The 24699-nt window shown below is 42.5% G+C and overlaps 1 protein-coding gene across 1 annotated transcript; it reads left to right on the top strand.

The window, feature by feature from the left end:
* The first annotated feature begins 683 nt into the window (after positions 1–683).
* On the top strand, positions 684–2357 carry SP5 (Sp5 transcription factor). The gene is made up of 2 exons (XM_065638194.1): positions 684–734; positions 1305–2357. Exons 1-2 carry the CDS (start codon positions 684–686, stop codon positions 2355–2357), a joined length of 1104 nt encoding a protein of 367 aa, XP_065494266.1.
* The last annotated feature ends 22342 nt before the right edge of the window (positions 2358–24699 follow it).

Here is a 24699-nt window from a genome sequence, read left to right as displayed (position 1 = left end):
CAGCCCCGATCAGGTGAACTCGCTGTGCTCCTGTTACTTTGAGTCATCAAACACTATCAGCGGAATCTGGAGGCAGATTTCTCGGGAGATAACAAAGACACATTGTCACTTTAGAGCTCTGCTACAAATCCTTAATTGCAAAAAAAAAAAAAGGGGGGGGGGGATCTAGTGTCTTGCACATCTAGTGCGAGGGTCTCCAGGCGGTAAGGGGTCCTTTGATCAAGAAAATCCAATTATTTGTGTATATACATTTCCCACATAGTGATTACTTCATTAATTGTCCCGCCTTTATCTCCTCCCTTCCCATCCCCCCTAATAATCAGTTCTTTTATCCAGACCAACAAACACACCATAGGAGCTTTGTGGATTCAAAGGATTTGCTTTCGCTTCTGAAAGAGCCGCTATTCTTTGATGATTGGGTAGCGGCAAACTTCAAAGCCATAAATCTTCCCTCTGACTGGCTGGCGGCCCAGCAAAGTCCTTATCAAATTCTTGGAGGTGATCCTGGTGCAGTCAGACAGTCCGCGGAGATCGCGCAGCGCGGGGGGGGTGGGACAGGCACAGAGGCGAAGAGATCAGAGAGGAGAGAGAGAAGGAAACTGGGCAGCTCCTCGTCTTCCCCTCGGCGTCTCCATGCCTCGGCGGTGCCCCGGCGCCTTCCCCTCGCCCCGGGCGCAGTAGCCATGGCCGCAGTGGCCGTCCTCCGGAACGACTCCCTCCAGGCTTTCCTCCAGGTCAGTACCTGCGCCCGGAGCGGCTCGCTGGGCGTCGCGTCCCACGGTTGTGACCCGCGTTGCACGAGGGCAGCCGGGACCTGCTGCCTCCCTCCCGGGGCTTCACCCCCGCGGCGGCCCGGGAGAGGTAGGTAGGGTTCCCCCGCGGGGGTGAGGGGGCCGGGATGGGGCTCCTCGGGCCGGCAACTGCCCTCTCCCGCCAGGAGCCCGGCGGTAACTCCAGGCAACGTCCCGGGGCGGGGGGGGGCCGGGGTGGCGGCTGCTCCCTGCCCGCAGCGGCCGCTTCCCCGGCGCCCCTGGACCAGCAGAAGCGGCGGGGCCGACGGCAACGGCTGCAGGCGAGGCGGGACCGGTCTCCGGGCGGGGCGTGGGGGCCGGGCCCATCCTGCCCGCTTGGCGAGCGCTGTTTTCGGAAAGTTTGCCGGCCGTGCGGGGAGCGGGGGACGGCCTCCGGCAGCGCACGGGCAGGCGGCGCGGGCAGCGACGCACAAAGTTTTCCGCGGGTCGGCGGCGGCGGGCGGCGAGTAACGCGCTCTCCTCCCTCCTTGCCTCCCTCCCGCTCCCGCGCAGGACCGCACCCCCAGTGCCTCCCCAGACTTGGCCAAGCACTCGCCTCTGGCTCTTCTGGCCGCCACCTGTAGCCGAATCGGACAGCCAGGCGCAGCGCCCTCGGACTTCCTGCAGGTCTCCTACGACCCGACGCTGGGATCTCCCTCCAGGATCTTCCACCCGTGGAGCGGCGAGATGCCGGCGCACTCCCCGGGGGGGCTGCCGCCGCCGCACCCCAGCCTGGGGCTGACCCCTCAGAAGAACCACCTGCAGCCCTCCTTCGGGGGGGCGCACGAACTGCCCCTCACCCCCCCAGCGGACCCCTCCTACCCCTACGAGTTTTCCCCCGTCAAGATGCTGCCCTCCTCCATGGCCACCCTGCCGTCCAGCTGCCCCCCCGCCTACGTCCCCTACGCCGCCCAGGCCGCCCTGCCGCCCGGCTACTCCAACCTGCTGCCACCCGCGCAGCCCTGCCGGCAGCTCTCGCCCAACCCGCCGCCGGAGGACATTCCCTGGTGGAGCATCCAGCAGGCCGGCGCCCCGGGCGGCTGCGGCCACCGCTTCCCCGCGGCCGCGGCGCTGCCGCGGAGCCTGGTGCTGGGCCACTCGGACTTCGCCCAGTACCAGACGCAGATCGCCGCCCTGCTGCAGACCAAGTCTCCCCTGGCGGCCACGGCCAGGAGGTGCCGCCGCTGCCGCTGCCCCAACTGCCAGTCGGCCGCGGGCAGCGCCCCGGAGGCGGAGCCGGGCAAAAAGAAGCAGCACATCTGCCACATCCCCGGCTGCGGCAAGGTGTACGGCAAGACCTCGCACCTGAAGGCGCACCTGCGCTGGCACACGGGCGAGCGGCCCTTCGTCTGCAACTGGCTCTTCTGCGGGAAGAGCTTCACCCGCTCCGACGAGCTGCAGCGGCACCTGCGGACTCACACGGGCGAGAAGCGCTTCGTCTGCCCCGAGTGCGGGAAGCGCTTCATGCGCAGCGACCACCTGGCCAAGCACGTCAAGACCCACCAGAACAAGAAGCTGAAGGCGGCGGCGGACGGCGTCAAGCGGGAGGACGGACGCGACCTGTGACCGCCGGGCGGCGGGGCAGGACCGGCCTGAGCCCGGCGGCGGTCGCCGCGCCCGCGGGCCGAGCCGTGCCGCGCCGAGGACCCGGGCTGAGGGCGCCCTGCGGCCGGGGCCAGGGCGGCGGTGGGGGAGAGGGCGGTCGATTCTCGGACTCGTGTCGGGCCCGGCGAGCTGGGGCTCAGTTGGGGGCGGTACCGGCAGGAGCCGCGGGCCCTCGGGCCCTGAGACTGGACGCTCGTAGGGCCCCAGGGACGCCGCCGCCCGCCCTCGTCCCGGGACGGGCGCCCTCCCCGCCCCTGCCGTCCCGGGGCGCGACTGAGGGCGGGAGTGGGGCCGCCCCAGTGGCCGCCTCGGGGGTTCGGGGCTTGTGGGAGCCTGGGGGTGGAGCGGCAGGGTCGGTCCGGGCACACCGGGGCCCGGCCCTCGGTGCTGTCAGGGGAAAAGACTGAAGTTTTGTGTACAGGTTATTTAATAGTTCTGTTCGAATACAAGTGTTTCTCTCCTCGTCCTCGGCCCCGTGCGGGGCTCCAGCATGAGATGTTTCTGTAAAGCGACCCGCGGCTGCAGCGTGAAATAAACCCGTTAGCTCTGGGGTCACGCACGGAAGGTGCTGCCGCGTGGGTGTCATTTCATCGGCCCGCCCGCCCGCGAGGACCGGGCCCGTCCGCGCGGCCGCCGCCTCCCCGCCGTTTCCCGCTGGGGCGCCGGGCCGGGTCCCGTTTCATCGCCCTGGGCAAGCGGATCCCAGCGCACGGTGGCCGGGGAGCTGCTCGTGGTAAACACCTTCAAAATCCCGACCTTCCCCAGGCTGATGTTGGCTTGTTGGGGGTTTTAAGTTATTGCCGTTATTATTCTGTTTCCTACACATGAAGCCGCGAGAGCAAAGAGAAGCACACCGTGCGGGTACCGGGGGTGAACGCGCAGGTCCAGCGCTCCAGGCCGGGACGTGCATTTCGGCAGAGGTGAGCAGCGGTCGAAGTCAATGACGCCCCTTCTCAGAGGGGTCCAGGCCACAGGGCCTGCGACAACCAGCCATTCCTGGCCTGATGTCGCCTGCGGCACGGCACAGCCAAAACGTGCTTTCCATATGTTAACTTTCTGTAAAACTGCAGAACTTAAGGGTGATACGCTCGCTGTCCTCCCAGTGTGATGACGTGACAGTTGCTCTCCTGCACAGGAGAAGATATTTGGCACAAAACTGTCTTTAAAAGTACTTGGTAGACAATGACAGCTTTTAGGTTTGCTTGTGTCTCATTCGGTGTCACATGGGTTTAGGCATACATTCATTTTGGCAAATTTCTTTTAAAATAATGACTTTTTTACTGTAGCGAGTTCCCTGTTTCTTTTCTCTTTTTTTTTTAAGCTGAAATTCTTACAGAACAAACAAACGAGGAACCTCATTAGTCATTTGCTAAATTTTGCAGTTTAACAAAGAGAATATGTTCTTTGCTCCTTATGTTTTTTACCAAGTCACCTTTGTTTTCTGGTTATCTAATGAGACAGCCAAATAAAAAGTGCCATCGGAACTTCCCTGGGACTAATCTGGAACCATTCGGCCTCAGAGGGGTTCCTCTGGTGGCAGTTGTCAAACAAGCTTTGGCACAACCATAATGATAGAGATACACTTTGCCATGGGCTCCTGAATTAAGAAAAGCAGCAGCCTGATAAATGTTTATAATGACAGAACGTGTAAAACTGATGTGTTTGTATGTGAGTCAAATACTGCGAAGAATCTATTCTCTCAGGAAATAATGAGATGAGACACCACCACCAGAACCCTCACATTTGAAATAATGAGAAGTTAATGGACAGTTACCATGGTACAACTTCTGAGTAATATTTTAATGTTTATGATTCTGAATTAATTTCCCACACCATATTCTTCGAGTCAACTTATTAAATTAATAACCAAGCAGTTATCTTCTTTACTACTGAAGAATCTTCTATAACCTGTCCTATTACAGAAAGCCTTGTGAGAAATCTGTTTAACTTCATTGGTTTGCATTCTTTTGCCAAAGATTTAGGCTCTAGAAGGATGTTGCTGAAGGATATTAAGTAGAAGATGCCTTTACTGTTACAGAATGGGCGACAGCAATGGAGGAAATAACTGATGGACCTGACCCAGAAGTCCTTAGCCAAAAAGGTCTTTGAGACAAAAGTGCATCCCACTTACCACTGAGAAGTGATTTAAATCTGCCATCAGGAATAACATAATGTTTCTACTTTTTAAAATGTTTGATGGCATACAGTGGCAAACCGCTTCCTTTCTTTGGTATCAAGTTGCATTAAGAATGTAGTGTTACAGAATCCGGGACTGCTTTAAAAGAGGGTTTGTTTCACTAAATAGTCTTTCAGTTCTATGTCCGGATCAGACATACCTGAAATGGACAGAAATGGAAAGTGCTTTTGCTGGTAGCAGTGGAGGGGAAATGACAGTACCCCAGAGCACAAAAGGTCCACTTACAGGATAGAATACTGGACTTGGATGTCGCCTTTCGCTGCCAAGTATCAAGATCAAGTATTAATCTGAGCTGAAGCAATGTATTAGATGGTTTCTGGCACGAGTTTAGCCTGACTAAGAACTAGAGCACCATTCCTATTAGAGCAGATGTAACTAGCAGAAAATAGCCCAATAGTCACAGACGTAATAATTTCTAAGCTGGACCATTTTGGAAAGATTTTTCTGCAGTTGGATGACAAACTGAATTTACCGAGAGCGTGTATCATCTAGTCTAGCCACACTGTTTTGTGTTCTAACTCTCTCCTCAGACAAAACTTGTACTGAAATACTGAAAGTTTTACCACTCACTTCGGTGTGAGCCTGCAAGTAATTTAGGTTTTAAGTAAAAGACCATAGCCCAGGCAGTCCCAGCACCATGTCAAGGGGGTGGGCATTTCTGATTTAAAAAAAAAAATAGGCAGTGGCATGTTGTATCCTGTGCACCTTGTATAGTATCTGTATAATGACTACATTTAAAACATGAAAGTGCACAGGTTAAAATATGTGCAATCAAAATTAGTTAAATACCTGTCATGATAGAGATGTATTTAAGTGAAAACCCATGATAGCAAATGCTAATGAAAATCTTAATCTGTGAGAATAGTACAAAAAAAGGAAAAAAGCAGAAAATGAGGAATTTATGACACAAGGTAAGTAAAACTAACAGTTTAGAATATAAAAATATTTAATGAATCATTATTTCTCTCTAAGGCTTTTAAATAGTTCATTGGAAAAGAGGGCATATCCATCATAGCTGTTTCATATGCATCTCTAAATAGCTAAATCATATGATAGCTTTTCAATTGAAATCGTTAAACTTTTATAGTAATATGTCATTTAAATATACATGTGACCTTTCTGATGTATGGGTAGAGTGTTACAAAAATATATTGCTTACATTTCAAGAATTTATTTCTAGTTGGCAAATTGCACTCTATAATAAAATTAACTTTTAATTTTGCATTCACAAAATACATTTTACACTTTTAGCTGTTTCCAATCAACTAGAACAGCTGTTCATTTTATAAAATTAAATGATTAATATTCTTTTTAATTATACATTTTGAGTACATATGCTGCTCAAGGTCAATTCATTTCTGAATTCTAAATCTTAAATGTCATTGGTATAATAGACACATCATATAAACTAATTCATTTTGTAGTTAATTCAAATTAATTAATCTCTACCAAAAAAACAGGATATGGTTTAAAAATTTGAGATTGGGCATGCTTTCTGTGTTGAAAAGTGACTTACACACTTGCACAAACTTTTAAGCAGAGAGTATTAAAAAAAACCCAAACGAACAAACAAAAGAACCCTACAACCAACATTGTTCTTAGATAGGTTTGTTGGTGGTTTTTTTAACATGTTGTTAATCAGATTATTTTTAGTTAAGGGCCAAATTGTGTAATCTAAATTTGGGGCTTTATCATAACAAAGATTTCATATTGATTTGAATAAGACTTCAATGTGGGAGAAGGTTGCAGGATTCACAATGAAAGTATAATGCCTAGCTTATTGTCAGATCCTGTGGTTTGCTATAGAATTTTTTTTTTTTTTAAGTTTCTCCAGTTATCTTACATTTTTTATGAGATTCTTATGAACTCTCTGGTAAAGATGTGGGGTCTGCTGCTCTGGCACATGATGGACCCAACTCAAAGACCTCTTAGATTTTCCTGCCAAACTTTTTAAAAATACTTACCAGACAGGCTCCCTGGGTCTTCATGACTACTGTGCTTGACAGCAAAGCTTTCTTCCAAAGGGATTGCCTAGCAGGTATCTCCAATAACTTTGTGTTTAAACAGCATCCAAGCCTCTTGGGACCTGGAAGTGCTCAGCCACCAGCAAGGCTCACAATTGTCAGGTAAGTGTTAAGATGGGGCACAGAGAAGAAGGATCCAAGGCCTGGGGCTGACTGAATGAGTAGTCTTGATCAGGGAAATTCAGCAGAAGTGTGTGTAATTCAAAGGATCTTTTAAATAAGTTTACAGGTTTTATTCCCAACTCAATATTTACTCCCAACTGACTTGAAGACATATGGGTCTTTCATTATGGATAATGAAAAGCAAAGAAAACATGTATTTTGACCTTGTGACTGTGACAAGTCAGTGGGAGATCATGGATAGTGAGATTTGGCCTTTAACCTGGAGGCCATCAGTCCTCTTTTTCTTCTCATCATCTCTTAGTTTTGTTGCATTACGCATTTACTTAAGTACACAAAACCCCTCAGCGAGTCCCTGACCCAGCTCTGGTGACTACACCACTGCTGAGCTCCATTAGCGGGAGCCCACCCTGAGGCTGCGTACAAATCCTGTGTGCTGAGAAGGGGAACAGGTCCCGCTCAAGGGTGGGTGGGTACAGAGCAGGGGTCCGTCTCGTCCGCAGGTGGCTGTGCGGTGAGTCCCGTGCTGTGATATACCGGAGTCAGTGGCCAGGAACTCCTGAAGAAATGACGAGTTTGTACTGAGGTGTGAACTGAGTCGCTACTCCTGAAGCCTTTAGTGGTGCAGAGGCCTTACACAGAACCGCTGTATAGGTTCACATCTCTCTGTTAGTGGTAGTAAGGCTAGAATTTCCTTTCATCTAATTGAACTACCAAAGAAATAATAATCAGGTTTATGACATCTGATCCCCTTTAGTTCTGCCTGAGCAAGGAACAGTTTGCCGGTGTAGGAATATTGTATACTAGAAGTCATTCAATGTGTGCATCACTGTAGTGACACTTCTTCTCCCTTCCTTTGCCTCCACTCCTCCAGAGTAAAAGAGAAACTGTAGCAGCAAAAGTGCTTTCTTGTCTGTCCTGTTCATCCACAGTAGAGTCTTCTGCTGGTGCGGATGTCTCAGTTAAGGGTTACATTTTTTTCTCCCCCATGATTGGCATAATTGTGCTTGCAGCAGCATGTGGTCAAAGCCTGGTTTACCTCATCCTCAAGCACACATTTTTTATGCTTCGGATTTGTTTTCTCTAGCCTAACAATATAATATAACCTCTGCCTTAAGGTAGGAACCTCCATCTAGCTCATTTTAATCCCCCTTCTCTAGGCTGTCAGTCACTGGCTTTTGCTGGCCATTGATGCCAATACTGAGCAAGTACCTCACTTTAGGCAACATTGTAACTTGCCCTTCATGTCAACCTCTCCCATCATAAAAAGCAATCTTTTTCACATTTGTAGCTTCCTGTTGCCACTTAATCGTGGACTTTTACCGTGGCAGTGATTGAGGTGTCCTGAACTGAGTATTACATCACCATAGCATTTAGTATGGGGGAATGATGAACCACAAGGGGGGAAATGAAAAATAAGCAAAACACTTTTTTTTTTTTTTAGGAGATACTTATACAACAGTCTCTGCCTGTGTTTTTATATTTTTAAAAGGTAGGATTATCTGCAAAAACAATATATTCCTATTATCTATAAATCCCTGTTCTTGTAGCAATACTGAGCTGTTTAAACAAATTCCCAGTATTAATCCATGTACTACTCAAAATTTTTTTTCATTTTCCTTTTTAACATGAAACAGTCATCACAGAGCACACTTTCAAAACAGGTTTTAATTACATAGCAGGTTAAAAGATATTTTATTAGACCCAAGTCCGTGTCTTCACTTGGGGTCATATCCCACATGCTTTATTCAGGATCAGATGGTGTGCCTGTGATCTCCACATGCAGATCTCCTATCTGTATGGAAAGGAGATGTCAGTCATGCTACCACATTTCCCCTTATTTTAGACAGCTCTCCACAAGTCTAGGATGCACATGTGAAGAAGAGAAAGGAAAATGTGCACTATTCACTCATTAAAGATTAGAGGGGAAAGATAACAGCCTGAGAATGTCAGGTGTTCTCAGCTAGTGTATGTTAATCTCAAAGGAGTGCAGAAACAGCTTCATTTCTTCCTCTCACATCTAAAGAATGTGCTTTCCTGCTGACCAAGAATAGCTGTAGTGCTTTGCTTTTGTTGAGTCCTGCAAAGAACAGCCAAACACTTGACATCTGATTACTTTACACGTTCTGAAACGTTGCTTATTCACCTTAGGAGCCCAATATAGGAGGCCCATTCTTCTCAGTATTACCTGATCCTTCAGCAGTGTGGCTCCACTGACTTCTCTCTGTTAATTTTCTCTGAAAGAACTGAAAGTAATAGTTTTAAGCAGGCAAAGATTACACTTTTATGATTTCCAAAATATTAACCAAATCTTCTTATGTGCCTACATGAGACCTAAGGCTATGTCTGAGCTTCTTAGTAAAATTCTATAATGACGCCGAGAAGCTACTTGCAAAAAACTGCCATCAAGGCTGTGTTCAGTGCTTGAATAGTTAAGTCAGAGACACCAGAACTGGGAGCAAACTTGTTAGGGGAGGTAGGTTCTCTGTAACACTATTTAGAACTGGCCAGAGCAGCTCAATTAGTGCACATAAACACTGGAACTGTAACTCTGCTACTCCGATGGGATCTTGAGTGTACCAAGAACAGCAACACTAAACATACTCGGCGCAGTCTACAGGGAAGTGTTTTTTCCTCATTGGAGGAAGGGCTTGTAAAAGTTTTCCCACAAGGGAAAAAAAGGGGTTAATGGATCTGAAGATCGTTAGTCTTCTATCATTCAGCAGACTGAGGCAGAAGACAAAGCAGCTAGGGAAACTTTCCTTTTCATGGGCCACATTTGCTTATGCTCACAAATAGCAACACTAAGAAGGAGTCCTAGTTCCCTTCTCTGTCCCCTGAATGCAAAGAGGAGACACAAGACCCAGGAATTTCTTGAAGCCTTTATCTGATTCACTCCCCGCAGTTTCCCCACACAACTCAGGTTTGTGGTACAACTCCAAAGTTCTCCGTAGCATGTTCCAGTACGCGGCTGTTGCGTTGCTTTCTCCCCTGCCACCCCCCAAAAATTAAATAATTGTGCACAATTATGCTATTTTGAAATACCTCAGTACCCATGAAGAAGAAAGTTTCCTAAGCTAATACAGTGATTGCAGAGTGCTGAAATCGCTAAGATTTAAATGTGGGAATTACCTTCTAGTTTTACCATTCAATTATTTTTCTCATTAGAACCACAGTTTTAATCAGCTAAGAAATATTAAACAGCCAGTAAAGCAGAATAGTATGGTACGTTAAAATAATTATTCAAAAAGTGCCTAAGTACATTAGAATCTCATTTGTCTTTTTATAATATGCATTCATTCATCCTAGACTTAATTTAAAGTAGGTGTCATGTATCAGCTGTAATACTCAGATTTTGATTCTGATCTAGATGTTAGAACCTCTGCCGCTTACTTACCATGTTCAGGAAAAGGGAAGGAGGAGGGTAAGTTTAGGCCTGTTTTTAATAAGCTACATCAATTAGATATTTTGAGTACTCAGAATGATGTATTAGAATTTTACAATTATTTGGTTTGTTCGGTTGCTTTTCAATACACTTGAGAACCAGCTTCTAATTAAGATACACACACTATCAAAGATGGAAAACTTAGATGTTGGTAAAAACAATTAGAATGATGATGTAGGCTTAGATTCCCCATGGTTTTTGTATGGATCTGCCAGACAGCATGGGGTATGAGCGCATGGAATTTACCTTCTCTGCACAAGTTCCAGAAACAGCTGCAGTACTTGTGTGCCCTACAGGGACATGAGCCAGCCCGGAGCAGGTGGGATGCTCTGGAACGTGGCTCTGTTTCCTCTGAGCTGGCTGAGTACTCTGTCAACAGCAGCTTTACCCTTCAAGGGAACTGCTGCAGTTATTCGTTGCCTCTGGATAAGGAGTCGTTCCTCTCTGCACAATTCCTTCTGGGGAGCAATGGCCTAGGGGTGCTGCAGACCTCATCCTGCTCCCGTGGCCAGACTGTTAAATCTCTGCAGAGCCTCTACCTATGGAGCATATGTGAATTTTTTGTTATTTGTTATTTCAGTTTAGAAAACATTCCTTCCTATTTAAAAGGTATAAGAGGAAAGCACAGCATACCATAAAGCACATATTATAAAATAGATCAAGATAAGTGATCCAACCAAGATTACCTCAAATTATAGGCATGCCTCACCCCTTTAAAACTAATAGACTGTATAATATACCGTCCTTAATATGTCCTGAATGTTTTGCTCTGGATCTCAAAAGCAGTAAGAGCAGTCTCTCTCATGAAATCTTGCTGCAGAAATGACTGAGTTCCTACTGTCTCAATGCCACATGAAAAACCTTAATCAAAGCAACCAAACCTCTTGACTTGCTGCTGATTCCACAGCACTTTTTTTATAGTGATATCACTTTTATCTGTCATAGTTTATTCAAAAAGGTAAATCAAAAGCATAAAATAGTCTCATCTGATTTTCTGCCTGCAGGAGATGCCCTTCTTGTTGGTTAAGCCATGAAATCTTACATCAGTCAAACTAAGTGGCTAACCTGAGTTTCTGTTCTTTTCCATGTATAGAAGTTTCTTCTGAACAGACTACAGTCCAGTACCAAAATTAGAATTTTTGAAAATATTTGTCTTCAGCAGCTCAGCTGACACAAAGGAATATTTGTTTTTAGAAAGGCTCAGCATTTTTTTAGTTGCTGATCAGAAAGTCATTCCTCTATTAAGCCTAACCAAGTCACCTGAATATATAACTAACGCCGGTTAGTGTGAGCTGCATCTAGAGCTATATTAGTGATGACTAATACCAAGGATTTTTACAATTTGAATTCTACAAATAAAATATAATGCATGTGTGTAAACTCAACAGTTGTCTCACATTTTTACTTTTATCAAGCTTATTTTCATTTAAAATAAGTCATTAGGAAGTCACTTTGAACTGAACTGCAATAAGCAACACTTCAGCTGAAAAGGTTCACAAAAAGATTGGGTGAGCCCTGAAGGTCTGCCCAGGGACAGGTGGCATGTGAGCTAACACAGCCAACGCCTGTAAATTTGGTGTAGTTAGGATCAGATCTTGCTGCCTTCAGCTCTTGGGCCTCAGTGATTAGAGTGTTATTATAATAACACTTCTACCACCAAAATGCAGCTATTTCTAACTTCTTAGGAGGACTCCGATTCATGCCTCTAGGGTCAGAGTGTTTTACCCACTCCACTGTAATGCTCTCAGGAAAGACCTCACAGTATCGCAGCTACATGTGTTTAAAACAATTTCAGTGCTTTTGTGTGTGTGTGTAAGACCTTAAGGAAGCTGCGAAACTGCATGTGCCTTGGGAGCCAACCAAATCATCATTAGAGAGTCCCAGACTGCAGAAAGAGTCCCTGCTACACACAGCTTCCTTTGGCAAGCAGGAACGGAGAAGCTTGGAATGGTTTTCTCAGGGGAAATGGTAAACATAATGGAGATGCATAAGTATCAGGAGCCAGACCAAAGGTCTGTTTAACCTGGGAGCCTGTTTTCCAGTAACAGATGCTTAAGGAAAGTGGATTAAAACCAAGGAATATATAAAACAGATATTCCCCTTGGCATGGCCTCTCAGCTTCTGGGGAACAGTGCATCAGAAACTTCCTGAGCTGGAATCGCATTTCGTTTGTTGTGTTTAACAGTCAGATAGACCAATCCATCACTGATTCGTCTCATCCCTTTACGACTGGATTTAAGCTTTGTGGGTCTGCAACATCTTTCAATAGCTGTTTGTGCGGCTGGATTATATCCACTCTGAAGAGAAAGAGCACGACGGCTTTATACCTGTTTCCGTTTCCCCCGGGTGCCCCTTGGCACTGAGGAAAGGCGCGCAGCGGTGCGTGTCCCCTCTCCAGCCCGTTCCCGGCCGCACGGACCGGTACCGCGCACGGCCCCGGCCGCGGGATGCAGCGGCTCCGGGGCCGCCCCGGCCCTTCCCGCCCGGAGCAGCCGCGGCGGCAGATGCCACAGCCCGGGCCGCCCAGTCGCGGCCGCGCCCGCCGCAGCTGAGCGGCGGGAACCGGGGGCACCGCCCGCCCGGCGTTTGGCGGCGGCGCAACGCGCGCGGCCCGCGTGGGGGTGGCGCTCGCGCTGCCGCTGGCGCGCGCCGTTCCCTCGGGTGGGCTCCGGCGGCTCCGCGCGCGGCCGCTGCCCTGGGCCGGGGGTTCGCGGCCGGGGCTGGGCAAGGTGAACCTGGCGGGAGCGCGAGGCGTATTTCAGACCTTTTGCGGGCAAATCGAAGCTCGTTCTGCAGAACCGTAGGTCCAAGTCCCTCTTCTTTTTTTTTTTTTTTTTTTTAACTTTTAAAGTCACTTGGTGTGGAGACTCCTAGCTTTTATTTCTGTCCCGTGGCTTGTTCGTGTTTCCGTGCCGTGGTGTACGCTCTGGTGTTGGCATTTCTGAAGGTCAGACATGCACTAGCGTTTCCATTCAGAGCTGCACCCCTCAGGACTTGTCCCTCGCTGGACAATGCCGCTGCAGGCTAAAGCACAGTCTGCGAAGTTCAGAGCAGCTTTGGCGGAAAACTTCCGAGTTAAAGGAGTGGGTTAAAATATACAGGTTTAGTGCTCTCCAAACCTTTTTTATATGCCTGTCTGACACGAAAGCTGATTTGAATTAAAGAGTAAAATGTGATTTCACAAGCAGATAGCCCTGACTTTTATCTTTTCTCTTTATTGCATCATACAAAAGGATGAAAATCGTTTTATTAACATCTGAAAGGTGATAGCTACTTTCTTTCTCTCAGGATAAATTTCCTAATGCATTTTTGTGGCCTTACATGTATATTCCCAAAACAACGTACAAGATCTGGCGAGCTTCCTGTCCACCTCGGGTGACAGATGTTTGTTGCAGGCGAGACGTGGTTCAACATTTGGAGTCTGCATGGCTTTGGCCAGGTTTAGTAGTTACTGGTGTCTTCTTTCTTTCTTTCTTTCTTTCTTTCTTTCTTTCTTTCTTTCTTTCTTTCTTTCTTTCTTTCTTTATTTCTCTTTCTTTCTTTCTTTCTTCCTTCCCTCCTTCTGCCTGAGCTGTTTGTTCCTACTCTTGAACTAGCCCCTGCAAAGTGTTTTTGAGCCAGACCCAGTCACCTGAAAAATAACCTGCCGGAGGGAGCAGGAGGGAGTACCGGGTCTCGTGGTTCCCAGGGCACAAAATGTTAACGGCAGGTGGGAATGAGGCAGGGGCAGGAGCGGCAGCTGTGTAGTGGTGCTGCCTGCTGCTGGGGCTCTGGGCCGGGCTGTGGGGGAAATATTCAACTCTATGGCACCAGCCTGAGCACGTGCTTGCGCTGCTGTGGGTGGTCATCGCAGGCGGAGAGGCCTTGTAGTGTGTGGAGCAACTCAGAAGTGTGGGCAGAGTTACAGGCCCCCACAGGGAAATCTGCTGATCACCTGTGCTGTGCTGCCACGGTTATTCAGTGGCCTTTCTCATCCGTTGTTAGAAGAGTAAGTGGGATCACATCTCAGGTATCAATGAGATGTCTGAATTCTGGCCACCTCCTCAGGTCGTGGCACTGGTTTTTGCCTGTCACTTTTCTCCATTGAAATACACAGGTTACTGTAAAAACTTGCTCCTCAAGACCTCTTTCTGCTCCTAATTAAGTCAAAGGAAAAACTTTCTCTGATTTTTAAGGGAGCAGTCTGGCCCTTCAATGGAATTTGAACATAAAACATCATGCTTCCCTCACAGCTGCCTGCCTTCTGTGAGGGGAGGCCAAAGCCCAGCAACAAAATACAGCTTGCTTTGGCTGCTTCAAAGTGAGATAGCAGCAAGGGGAAAACGTTTATAAATGTCAGGACTAGCAAGGGGAGCAGAGAGACATTGTTGCTTTCAAGGATGCGCAACTACTGCGTGTCAAGGAATTCTGCTTTATGTTATTGAGCTTCTGATCCGTGTGCTATATGTAAATGTATGCATCCTTAAGACTGACCACAAAATGGATAGCTTTATTTTTCACCCAGAGAAGTTGCAGATCTTTCTGCTGAATGTTCTTAATACATTTTTGGCATATGGCTACTGTGTCATAGGCCCTTTTAGACAAAGATTAAAGGAAAAGCAGCTGCTTCTGTTTATAGGAGCCTTCAGATAGCTCTGACAGATTTTATAGTGGATATGGTCACTAAACTTGTTTAAAAAATATTTCTTTATGTTTTGTTTTATTTTTCAGGGTTTTGGAATGCCAGAAGTTATCAGTTCAGAGGTATCGTCTTGTGACCTATCTGTCACTACAGATAATACAGGGGTTTTTAAGTGAAGAGTATCTAATTCCCAAGTCTTTTCTTAAAAGATTGGAAAGTGTGTTTGTTATTGAGCTAATTATGAGAACATAAGTAGCATATTTTAATATCTAATATTTTGAAATTTTTGTTCAGCTTTTTAAGAAATATTGTTAGTATTTGTATCTTTCATGTGGCCAGGCAGACCCTGATTAAAACTAATAGTGGCATTGTAGCATAGTCTCTTGGACTTATTGTGTAGCTGACATGTCCACTTTCTGAAAAGTCACTGACAATAGTACCCGACTTGAGATATCTATTATGAGAGCACGTGTGTTCTCCCTCTCATGTCCCAATTGAAAAATGAAATATTTTCAACGCCTGTTCACAAAATCTCTTTCCCATGTTAAATGTACAACTATAAACACCATATTTCAGACTTTAAAATTATTTTGCACTATTTTTTCATGTTAAACTATGCAGTTATGTGTAATATGTATATTTTAAACATTTATTGTCTAACATAAAATAATCGTGTAAGGTTTTTTCCATTCACTGGTCACTAAAATTTAAAATACAGGGTATTTCAAAGAGATGGACCCAATTTGAAATCACTATATATCTGCAACCACGAATTCAACTATTGTCTCAATGTTGTCTGCACAGCAGGTGGAAGGAACATAAAGCATTTGTAAAGAGGTTACTTGAAAACTCATTAAACTATTTGTAATTTTTTGTGTAATTGTAACATGTTGCCATTGCGAAATATACTGCTTAGAAATTGAGTCCATCTTTTTGAAACACCCTGTAGTTTCTCTGTGTTTGTTTATAAAGTTAAATATTTTTTAATTAAGAAAAGTATCCCTATAACTACCAAAGGATATTTTAGGAAAAAAAAAACCAAACGCACAACAACAATAACAACAAACAACCAAACAAAAAAACCTCAGAAATTCATCATACATCAGATCCTCAGTACTACACATAATTTGTCCTTTATACAGTTGCCACATACGGCAAACCTTTTAAGATTACAGACTTCAGTTAGAGATACAGTTGAAATTTTGTTTAAATTACATTTTAGCGTTGCTACATAAAAGCAATGTGAGCATATACTCTCAGAATCAAACACCACCAGCCTTGTAAGCTTCTGTAAGTTCTGCTTACTAACCCTAGTCTGTAGAAATGTGCGTATATGCTCACACAAACATACGCGTAGCTTAATCTAAGTTTTAAACAAAGATTTTGTATTAATAGCAATGCACGGCAGAGATCCTTATAGAGCATCTAATGCTTTTAAGATTAAAATGACACATTAATATTTCCAACGTATTTTAAAGGATGATGTCTTAGCATCTGGGGTGATAGTTCATTTTTTTTACTACCTTTACACATCTTAGAAAGTATTTTATTGTCTAATCATGAATTATCTCAAAGACAAATCTCTTTTTAAGTACATGAAAACTTTAACAATATGATGCTAACTTTGTTGTGGTAAGTGAATTAAAAATGAGAAAATACAAATTGAAAAAAAAAAAGAACTTTTATGTGTAAAAATTGTGCTAAAGGTACTGTGCCTGTGGTTTAGATGAACTTACTTGAGAGACAGCTGTAATGGACAAGGCAAAAAGAGAAAGACGCATCTTGATGCCAAAAGTTTTTAGAAAGCTTAATTGTATGAAGTCCATAAGAAGAAATCAGTTTTACTGATCTGGGAAAGTCTGGTGGTGGATTTGGTAATGGCCACTACAAACACCTAAACGTTTTTTCCCCTTTTTGTGTGTAAATAAGTTATTTAAATTATTTTATATATCGATATAAATATAGCAGTATGCAGGAATGTATTACATTTGAAGTAAAAATGTTCCTACTTTAGGTTTTGGTAATTTATGCCTAATACCTAGAGCATATAAAATGAATTGTTTTATTTGTTTACTGTGATTTGCAGGGATATTACTGCATGACAAGGTTACATTGACCTATCATTTCATGCATCAGCAGTTCTTCTATTGCACTGATTTGATCAAGCCTAGTGGATAAAAGAGGAGCAATTCACCCAGTGGACCAAATTAGAATTATAATAAAAAGTGCACATTCTGAAGGGCAAAGTAGGTTAAGTATGGTACTTACTTCACTTGGCATCATTTTTGTGATGTGTCAAATTTTAAGCTTTTTTTTCATAAACATTTGCTTGAACTTTTGCATTCAAATTTTGTATTTTGATATTATGTAGTTATTTAAGTGATTCCATAGCTACACTTGAGGAAAAATATAGTTTTTTGTAGCAACTGGAGGCTTTTTTAGGTTAGGTACTTGTGGAAGTGCAATAAATCTTTTTCATTTTGAATTCACAGGAATTTCTGGGTATCTCTTTGCTGTACTACTCTAGATAGTGCTGCTGCGCCTCATGCTGAAGAACTTCACCATTTGACAGTCATAAAATATAACCAACCTTCTCAGTTACCTGTTTTGGGCTCTGCTAGACAGAGGAAAAGAGACTTCATGGCCTACAGCTTTATTGTGTTTCTAGAGCTACCTTGTTCCTGCTTGCTCTCCTTGAATGCCAGCAACAGCTCAGTGAATTGAGGGGGCTGTATCCTGTCTGTACCCTCCCAGGTAAGTTTTAAATTGCTGTTATCCAAGGGAGGGGCTAAGGTACCTGTCTTATGCGAGGTGTGAAATAACTGGTGTAGGCTCCAACATGATTTTAATAAGATGTAGCAAATAAGGTCTTCAAATGGCTCTAGAATAAGATATGTGGAAGTTATAGAAGTTTAATTTTTTGTTTCTCTAATGAGAAAGAGTGTACATGAGACACATTTTTAAAATCTCTCTGTATTTGTTCTATATTGCTTTATTGTGATGATCCACGGGTACTACATAATCTGTACTGATGAAGGTTTGCTAATAGTGAAAAATCAAGGGCATCAGAAATGATAATTACAAATTCTAGCACTTCATAAATGCCAAAGAGCATAATGACAGCATTCATGTGGTTTGCTTACTAAGGAATCCACAGAGAAATTCATTTAAAGTACACATTTAGGTTTTAGTGATCTCAATAGGGCATTAGAACGAGCTGCAGTTGTTTACATAATTGGGTGGAGTGTGAGAACCTGGCTCAGTGCTTTGCTGGTAAATAATTTCTAATGGAGATGGAGACCCTGGGTAAGAAACTCACCTCAAGAGCTTGTAGAAAACACTGGGCAAGTCCCAATTGGTTTTCTTTGTTTTGTTTGTTGTTTTCTATTTTTGAGTTAGATGTTAAGTCAATATGAATTAATTGCTTCAGTAACTGAAGCTAAGTAAAAACATGCTGTCCCAAGATTATGGAAAAAAATGTTTGTTTTGACGTGCGTATCTATTTGGATAAATTCTGGTAGTCTACTTAAAAAAAAAAAAAAAAAGAAAAAAGAAAAAATACACTTTACCAAAAAATTTTGCTAGGTACACTTGTTTAAAAAGGACAGAGACCAAGAAGGTAGGCATCAACTTACTCTAGAACTTAAATACACACCTTCTTTATGGCAATAGGTTAGTTTCATTTCTTATTTAGATATTCTGTTAAACGATGGTTTAAATTCCATTGCTGTGAATATTCATGCAGTAGATGAAATGATGCCAAAGTTTCAGTTTGTATCTTTGTGTGGATTTGTGTTGAAATTGCTGAAAATTTTCACTGCCTCAAGAATTTAGTAATACCATGTGATGAATAGAAAACCAATGCTTTTTAAAGTTACTGTTTCTATTTTGGGAGCAAACAGACAAAATGAAAAATTATTTTAGTGCCAAAAGCTAAGTTATTTATCAATTGCTGATTTTAAAAAGATACTTGCTTTAAAATACTTGTTACTTCACCAGGGAAATCTAAGTAAGCCTGGGGCTGAGCAATTTGGTAGTGTATATTTGAAGTGGAACTTTTAAAAGATCACCATACAGCTTCAAGTTAAAGAAGCCTTAGAGTTGAGGAACAAAATTTGCATCAGGTGAACCAAAATGTGAAACAGCTGCTTTGTAGTAGCTTTCCAGAAGCAGCTATTGAATCAGTTCAAGCAGTCCCATGGTGAGAAGATGTCTTTGGTTTTGCAGCTGATCTATTACATGCTTTTTTAAGCAATTAGAGCTTGATAATGCAATCATTTGTCACCCAATTAATTTTGAAAGACTGGAAATACATGGATGAACTCTTTAACCTGTGGTCCACTTGACACCACTGTTATCTAGATAAAATTTTAAAAAATATTAGTATTGTGTAAGCTACATTATATGAACTCAACATCTTCATGTTCTGTGACTTGCAATTTAATTTTAAAAATATTTTTATTATTACTATAGGTAAACATATGGATAAAAAATGTAACATGTTTTTGGTTTGTATAGAATATGTAAATTCATTACAATTAGAAACAATAATTGAAAAAAAAATTTGAAAATTATTCTCTGCGGCTGATTCTGTGCCCAGACACCAACAGAAACTTTATGAAGGGCATTAATGCATGCAGGCTTCTGCCCTGTGTTATCTTCACAGCTTTGAAAACCTTAATCACTGCAGCTAAAGTTCTTGTAAGGCTAACAGAAAGCTATGAGCACGCCAAAATAAGCCAGTTCCTATGTGTTTTTTTAATATTTCTAATCTTGAAGTCATTATATCCTGTTATTTCAGTGCATCAGAATAATGTTTCATGACAAAATTCTGCTTCTCCCTGGGAGAGGCAGTGTAAATGCAATTTCAATATGGACCTACTTCCTGGAATTTCTGCTGAACATATAGCAAATGCTAACTCAGATTTTTGCATTCTTGAAAAGAGGTATATGAATTGTGGAATAATATATGTTGCAAGATACTTTTGAATGTCACCTGGTCCAATGCCCTACTCAAAGCAGGGCCAACTTATGTTGCTCAGGTCTTCATCCAGTGAAGAAACAAGTATCTCCAAGGTTGGAGTTTTCACAGCCTCACTGAGCAGCCTATTACTGTGTTTGACTACCCTCATAGTGAAGTCATGTGGGTTTTTTTCCTGATATCTAACCTAGATATCTAATCAAATGAAATATGTGTCGTCTTGTTTCAAATAATCTGAAAGCTTGGTATTTTTCACCTTCTTGGTCTATGACTCTGAAGATTGCATTTTGCATTTATAGGTTTTATTTGTAAACTTGTCTTGAATTGCCAGACTGGCAACTTATTTGTGCTAATGTAAACTTGGGATAACACTAAGGACTTCAGGCATGTACATCTAGATTTATTGTGTTATAAGGCTAAAGAGAAATGTGATTTTTCTGCCACATCTTACAGAAAAGCCTTTTCTTTTGGCAAGAAGAGTGAGGGAAGCCTTTTATTTCTGCAAAGACAGTCACATAATTCTGTATATGTACATGAGTAATTAATTACAAAGCAGGAACATTAGCTCTAGAAAGGTAGAATAAAAAGAAGGTTTTCTTTTTAATTCAGTTCAGGTATAGGAAGATTACTTGACTGGAATGTGTATACTTGATTAACACAATCTAGCATTAAATGGTTATTTCATTACCTCTGTGGTTTTACTGAAGTTTAAAATTATTCATTCAGTCAGGAAACTTCTGTATCCCTTAAGACTATTGACCCAGTGTTGCTTATTACATTTGCATGGCTTTCCAGGTGAGTTATCTTGAAAAGAATACTTGCTCTAGACAAGCATGTTCTGGACTAAAAAAACCCAGACTTTGCCTGTAGTGTAACATGAAACAAGATGTACAGTTTATTAAAGCTGTGACTTGTCATGACTGCTGCCTTTTGGTTCATGAACCCTGCTACCTTGCACTGCTCAAGGGTTCCCAAGCTTAAGTACCATATTAAAGAAAGACACTAAACATGTAACAAAGCAGCACCAGGACTATGTCCAGGGGAAGGCACACCTCCAGTGCTGCTGCTTGCTCCCATATGGAGGCAAAAGTAGCAGCTGCTCCCAGCTCTGCTTGGAGCTGCATGTGCTGAAAGAGATGATAACTACTCATGCAACACCTTTTCTGGACATAAATGGTTTTTCAGTTGTTTGTGTGTGACATTTGGAAGTAATGTACACTTCTGGAGTGGGCATCATTATGCAGAAACTCTGAGGGTGGTCATTAAACTCTGTTTAAAAAGAAACTTGTTTCTGTCATGTCCCTATACTATTAGAATTGGACTTTAAAAATTGTTGGTTTGGACTTGAAAGATGAAGGGAAACCTTGTAGAACACTAGATAAATACCCTCTGAATTTTGTAGCTGTAACATCATCTTTGAATCTTCTGCCTCTGGCTTTATTTATTGGAGTACTGTTTTCACCACCCTTGTAACCATCAAAACAAACACTGTGTGATTTGATCATGTTGATGGTGATTTGGTGTTTGCGAAAGCTACTGAAAATAGTGATTTATTTGCAAGAACTCTAATGACAAATAATTGAGGGGATTTGAAGGTTCATAAGCAGAAATAAGCTTACTTTAACATAGTTACTTCATACACTGATTGCGTGGAGCACTTTCAATTGCTTAAATATGTTTTTTTTGTCATTCTCTAAGAATCATTAGAAACAGGAGGCAAATATCTCTGAGTTGTAAACAAAAAAGTTCAAGGAAGTGAACAGAACTGCTGAGAGATGCAGAGTCAATAAATATGATTTTCATTGTTGCCGTCATTTAGTATGTGTCAAATAACAGAATTATACTGTCAACCCCAGATGAGTACTGACTCTGTTGGAGCTTTCTGTGTCACAAATTATATTTAAATGAAAAATAAACATGCAAAAGAACCATTTCATGGGACTCATGTTCAGATCACAACTTTTTTGGCCGTGGTTCAGACTAGATGTTCACTAGCTTTGTCAGCAAAAGCTGAAAAATACTGTATTTTTATCAGAACATTTTTATAATTTTAGAGGAGAATGGAAAATAATTTATTTTTAGTATAAGGCAGTTTAGGATTTGGACCACAAGTGGTAAGCAATGGTGTCTTCCCTGCAAAACAAATCTCTAAAATATATGTTGAAAAATAGGTCTGATTTCACCCATCTGTGTAATTTTGATTACTAAGTGATATGCAAATATTACCAGAAAGGTTTTAAAATACGTGTTAAATCCTCTGAACAACTGAGATAGTATCTAGTTCTAATGGCTGGTCAGTGGGAGGTCTGTCAGCAGGAGGTGGCTGGTGGCCGGTGGCCATTGGGTGGAAATGCTCAGCAAGAAATCTTGCCACACTGACCTCTGTGGCTCCTCCCTTCACCTGTTCATCACCATGGTCTTGAACTGCAGGTTGACACCATGTGCCAGGAACTATACATTTTCTGTCCTAGCTTGTCATTCTGATACACTGTAGATGTCCCAAAGAAACCAGTGGCAGAGATGAGGCAGCTGCAGTCAGCACAATCTGCCATTGCCTAGGGCAAACACAGAGGGGAGGAAAACAGCATCTCAGGCAGCTAGGGAAAACAAGGTTTGAGCTGCATGGGTCTGTCTGCTGGACGTGGCTTAAAAATAAACATATTCTAAAATCTGGAGCTATTGTAAAACCTTATTTTTGTCAGTGAATCCAACTTTGATCTTGGTTGCCTTGAAATTAATTGCAAAGAAAAAATTAATTATTTGTCATACTTCTTTAAAAGCTTTGGTAATAGAAGGCTTGTTAAAATGTGAAATAAAATTTTGTTTTGTGGAAAGCAGGAAAGGCGAAAGGTAGCAAGCTAAATGACTTTTCCTTTCTGATACTTTATAAATGAAGAATTTTCACCCTCAAGAGTGAGTTCCTAATGCGTCATATTATGTCTAGAACTATTTTGTCCTTCATTTTTACATATATTCATTTTTCAACCAACCCATTTTTCTGTAGACAATTAATATTTAATATAGAGTTATCACAAATTGGTATATTATTTTGCTGTGGCTGTAAAGCCTTGTTGGAGACACATTGGGTGAATAATGATGCAATGTTTAGTATTTTTCATATTTATATGCTTGGTTTTTTTCTTTTTTCTCCCTCCGCCCCCCATTTATTTTCCAGCAGTACTGGAAAATTTCTTGCAATATATATATGGGATGTTTCATCCCAAAGTATGAAAAAATAAGAATTCATCCCACATTCTTCCCAAGATTATAAGAAAATATAGGTGGAATTTGTATTTACTTGAAGTTACGTGTGGTTTGTGGGTGTGAATGTTCAACTGAGACACTTATGATGGGTTGATTCATAGTAGATGTTTTAAGTAACTTGCAGTTGTGCAGCTCAGTTGTGGGCAAGATTTTTTTTAAGATTTTTTTTTTTCCTTCAGGTCTGACTGGGCTGTCTTGGCACCTGTTTTTATTTGGCCTATGGAGAAATTTTCACCAGTGAGATGAGTGCGTATCTCTGTAAAGCATTTACCTGTAAACGTACTTCAGGCTATGTGAACTATGTTTTTTAGTTCTGTTATCTCCTGAATATAGCTCTGTAGAGAGCAGTCCTTTATGTAGTAACAAAACGTGTGTTACAGAGTTCATTAAATACATGGTGGGTGCCCTCTAGCTAGATTGACATGGAACTAACACCTGATGGCACACACATTGCAGAATAGTTTCTCCAAAATAAACTTTGTACTTTCTGAAGCTGGAGAGTCCGAAATTCTGATTGCATCAATAACTTTGTGTGGCAGACAAGAAGATTTGGCCAGTGTAAAGAAATTCTACAGAGGAGTTCAGTGAAAATTTTATATCTCAACAGACTCTAGGAATAGATTACTTTTTTTTTAAGGAATGTAATGATGTTATTAAAACCTTATTTATGTTACTCATATCTAGAAATCAAAAATCAAGGAAGCAGGACATGAATGTTTGAAGTGAAGTGTATTTTGAATTATTTTTAATTCTCTGTGCAAATATCTTTTGTAGAGTTCTCCATTTTTTGATGTTTTCCTTTTTGACATTAAAGATAAATAAATAGCCACTATGGAGAAGGGTCAGATGCCCAAGAAAAGATGCCTGTAATTCAACATACTGAGCTGAGAAGCCTCCTAAGCCAGTAAATTGTAAATAAGGAGTTTGTCTCCTCAGAGAGTTACCGTCCTGGGCCTTTTCCAAGAGTTAGGCACCCGTCCTTCCTCCTAGCACAGAGAAAAAGATGGAATGACAACGCTGTTCTCCCGTTTCCTTAAAATCTGAGTAGTTGTACATTCTGAGGTTTTTTGAAACTGTTCCTTTTGCCTGCAGGGGTTTAAATCTCAATTCCCACTCCTCAGGGAAAACAAATAATAAATTACTGAATTGTAGGCCATTATGGATAGGGGCTGTGTTATACATTTTTGCTGAAATTATTTGTTTTCCCATTATATTATTAAATATTCATAATGCCAGCAAGGAAAGAACAAGTGTGAGGAGAGTGACTCCCGTGACAGCGTTTTGATATTTGTAATGAGCTAAAGACGTAGGCAAGGTGTGAGGACAGAGGTAGGGTCTTTTGTTGGACCAGTTAGCATAACTGAGGAAAAGTAGATGAATACTAGACACACTTCTTCAGGTCAAATATTGAAACAGAAGACTTGAAAGCTAAGCATAAGTTAAGACTAAGGTGGTCTGAGTTTAAATTGAAAATTATTGGTTAGACTGCAAGAGAAAAGATAGTTAGTACTTTTGAAATAGAAGAGATATTAATTGAGGGCTTGGATGGGAGGAGGGAGATGGTTACCTCTTAAGGAAAATGCATCAGATTCTAACTCCATCCGATCTTGTTCTTGCATACTCCTCTCTAAGGATATGCGCTCTCTTCTGA

The sequence above is a fragment of the Caloenas nicobarica genome, chromosome 6, assembly GCF_036013445.1.
Source record: "Caloenas nicobarica isolate bCalNic1 chromosome 6, bCalNic1.hap1, whole genome shotgun sequence".
NCBI lineage: Eukaryota > Metazoa > Chordata > Aves > Columbiformes > Columbidae > Caloenas > Caloenas nicobarica.
This window is presented reverse-complemented; position numbering and strand designations above follow the sequence as displayed.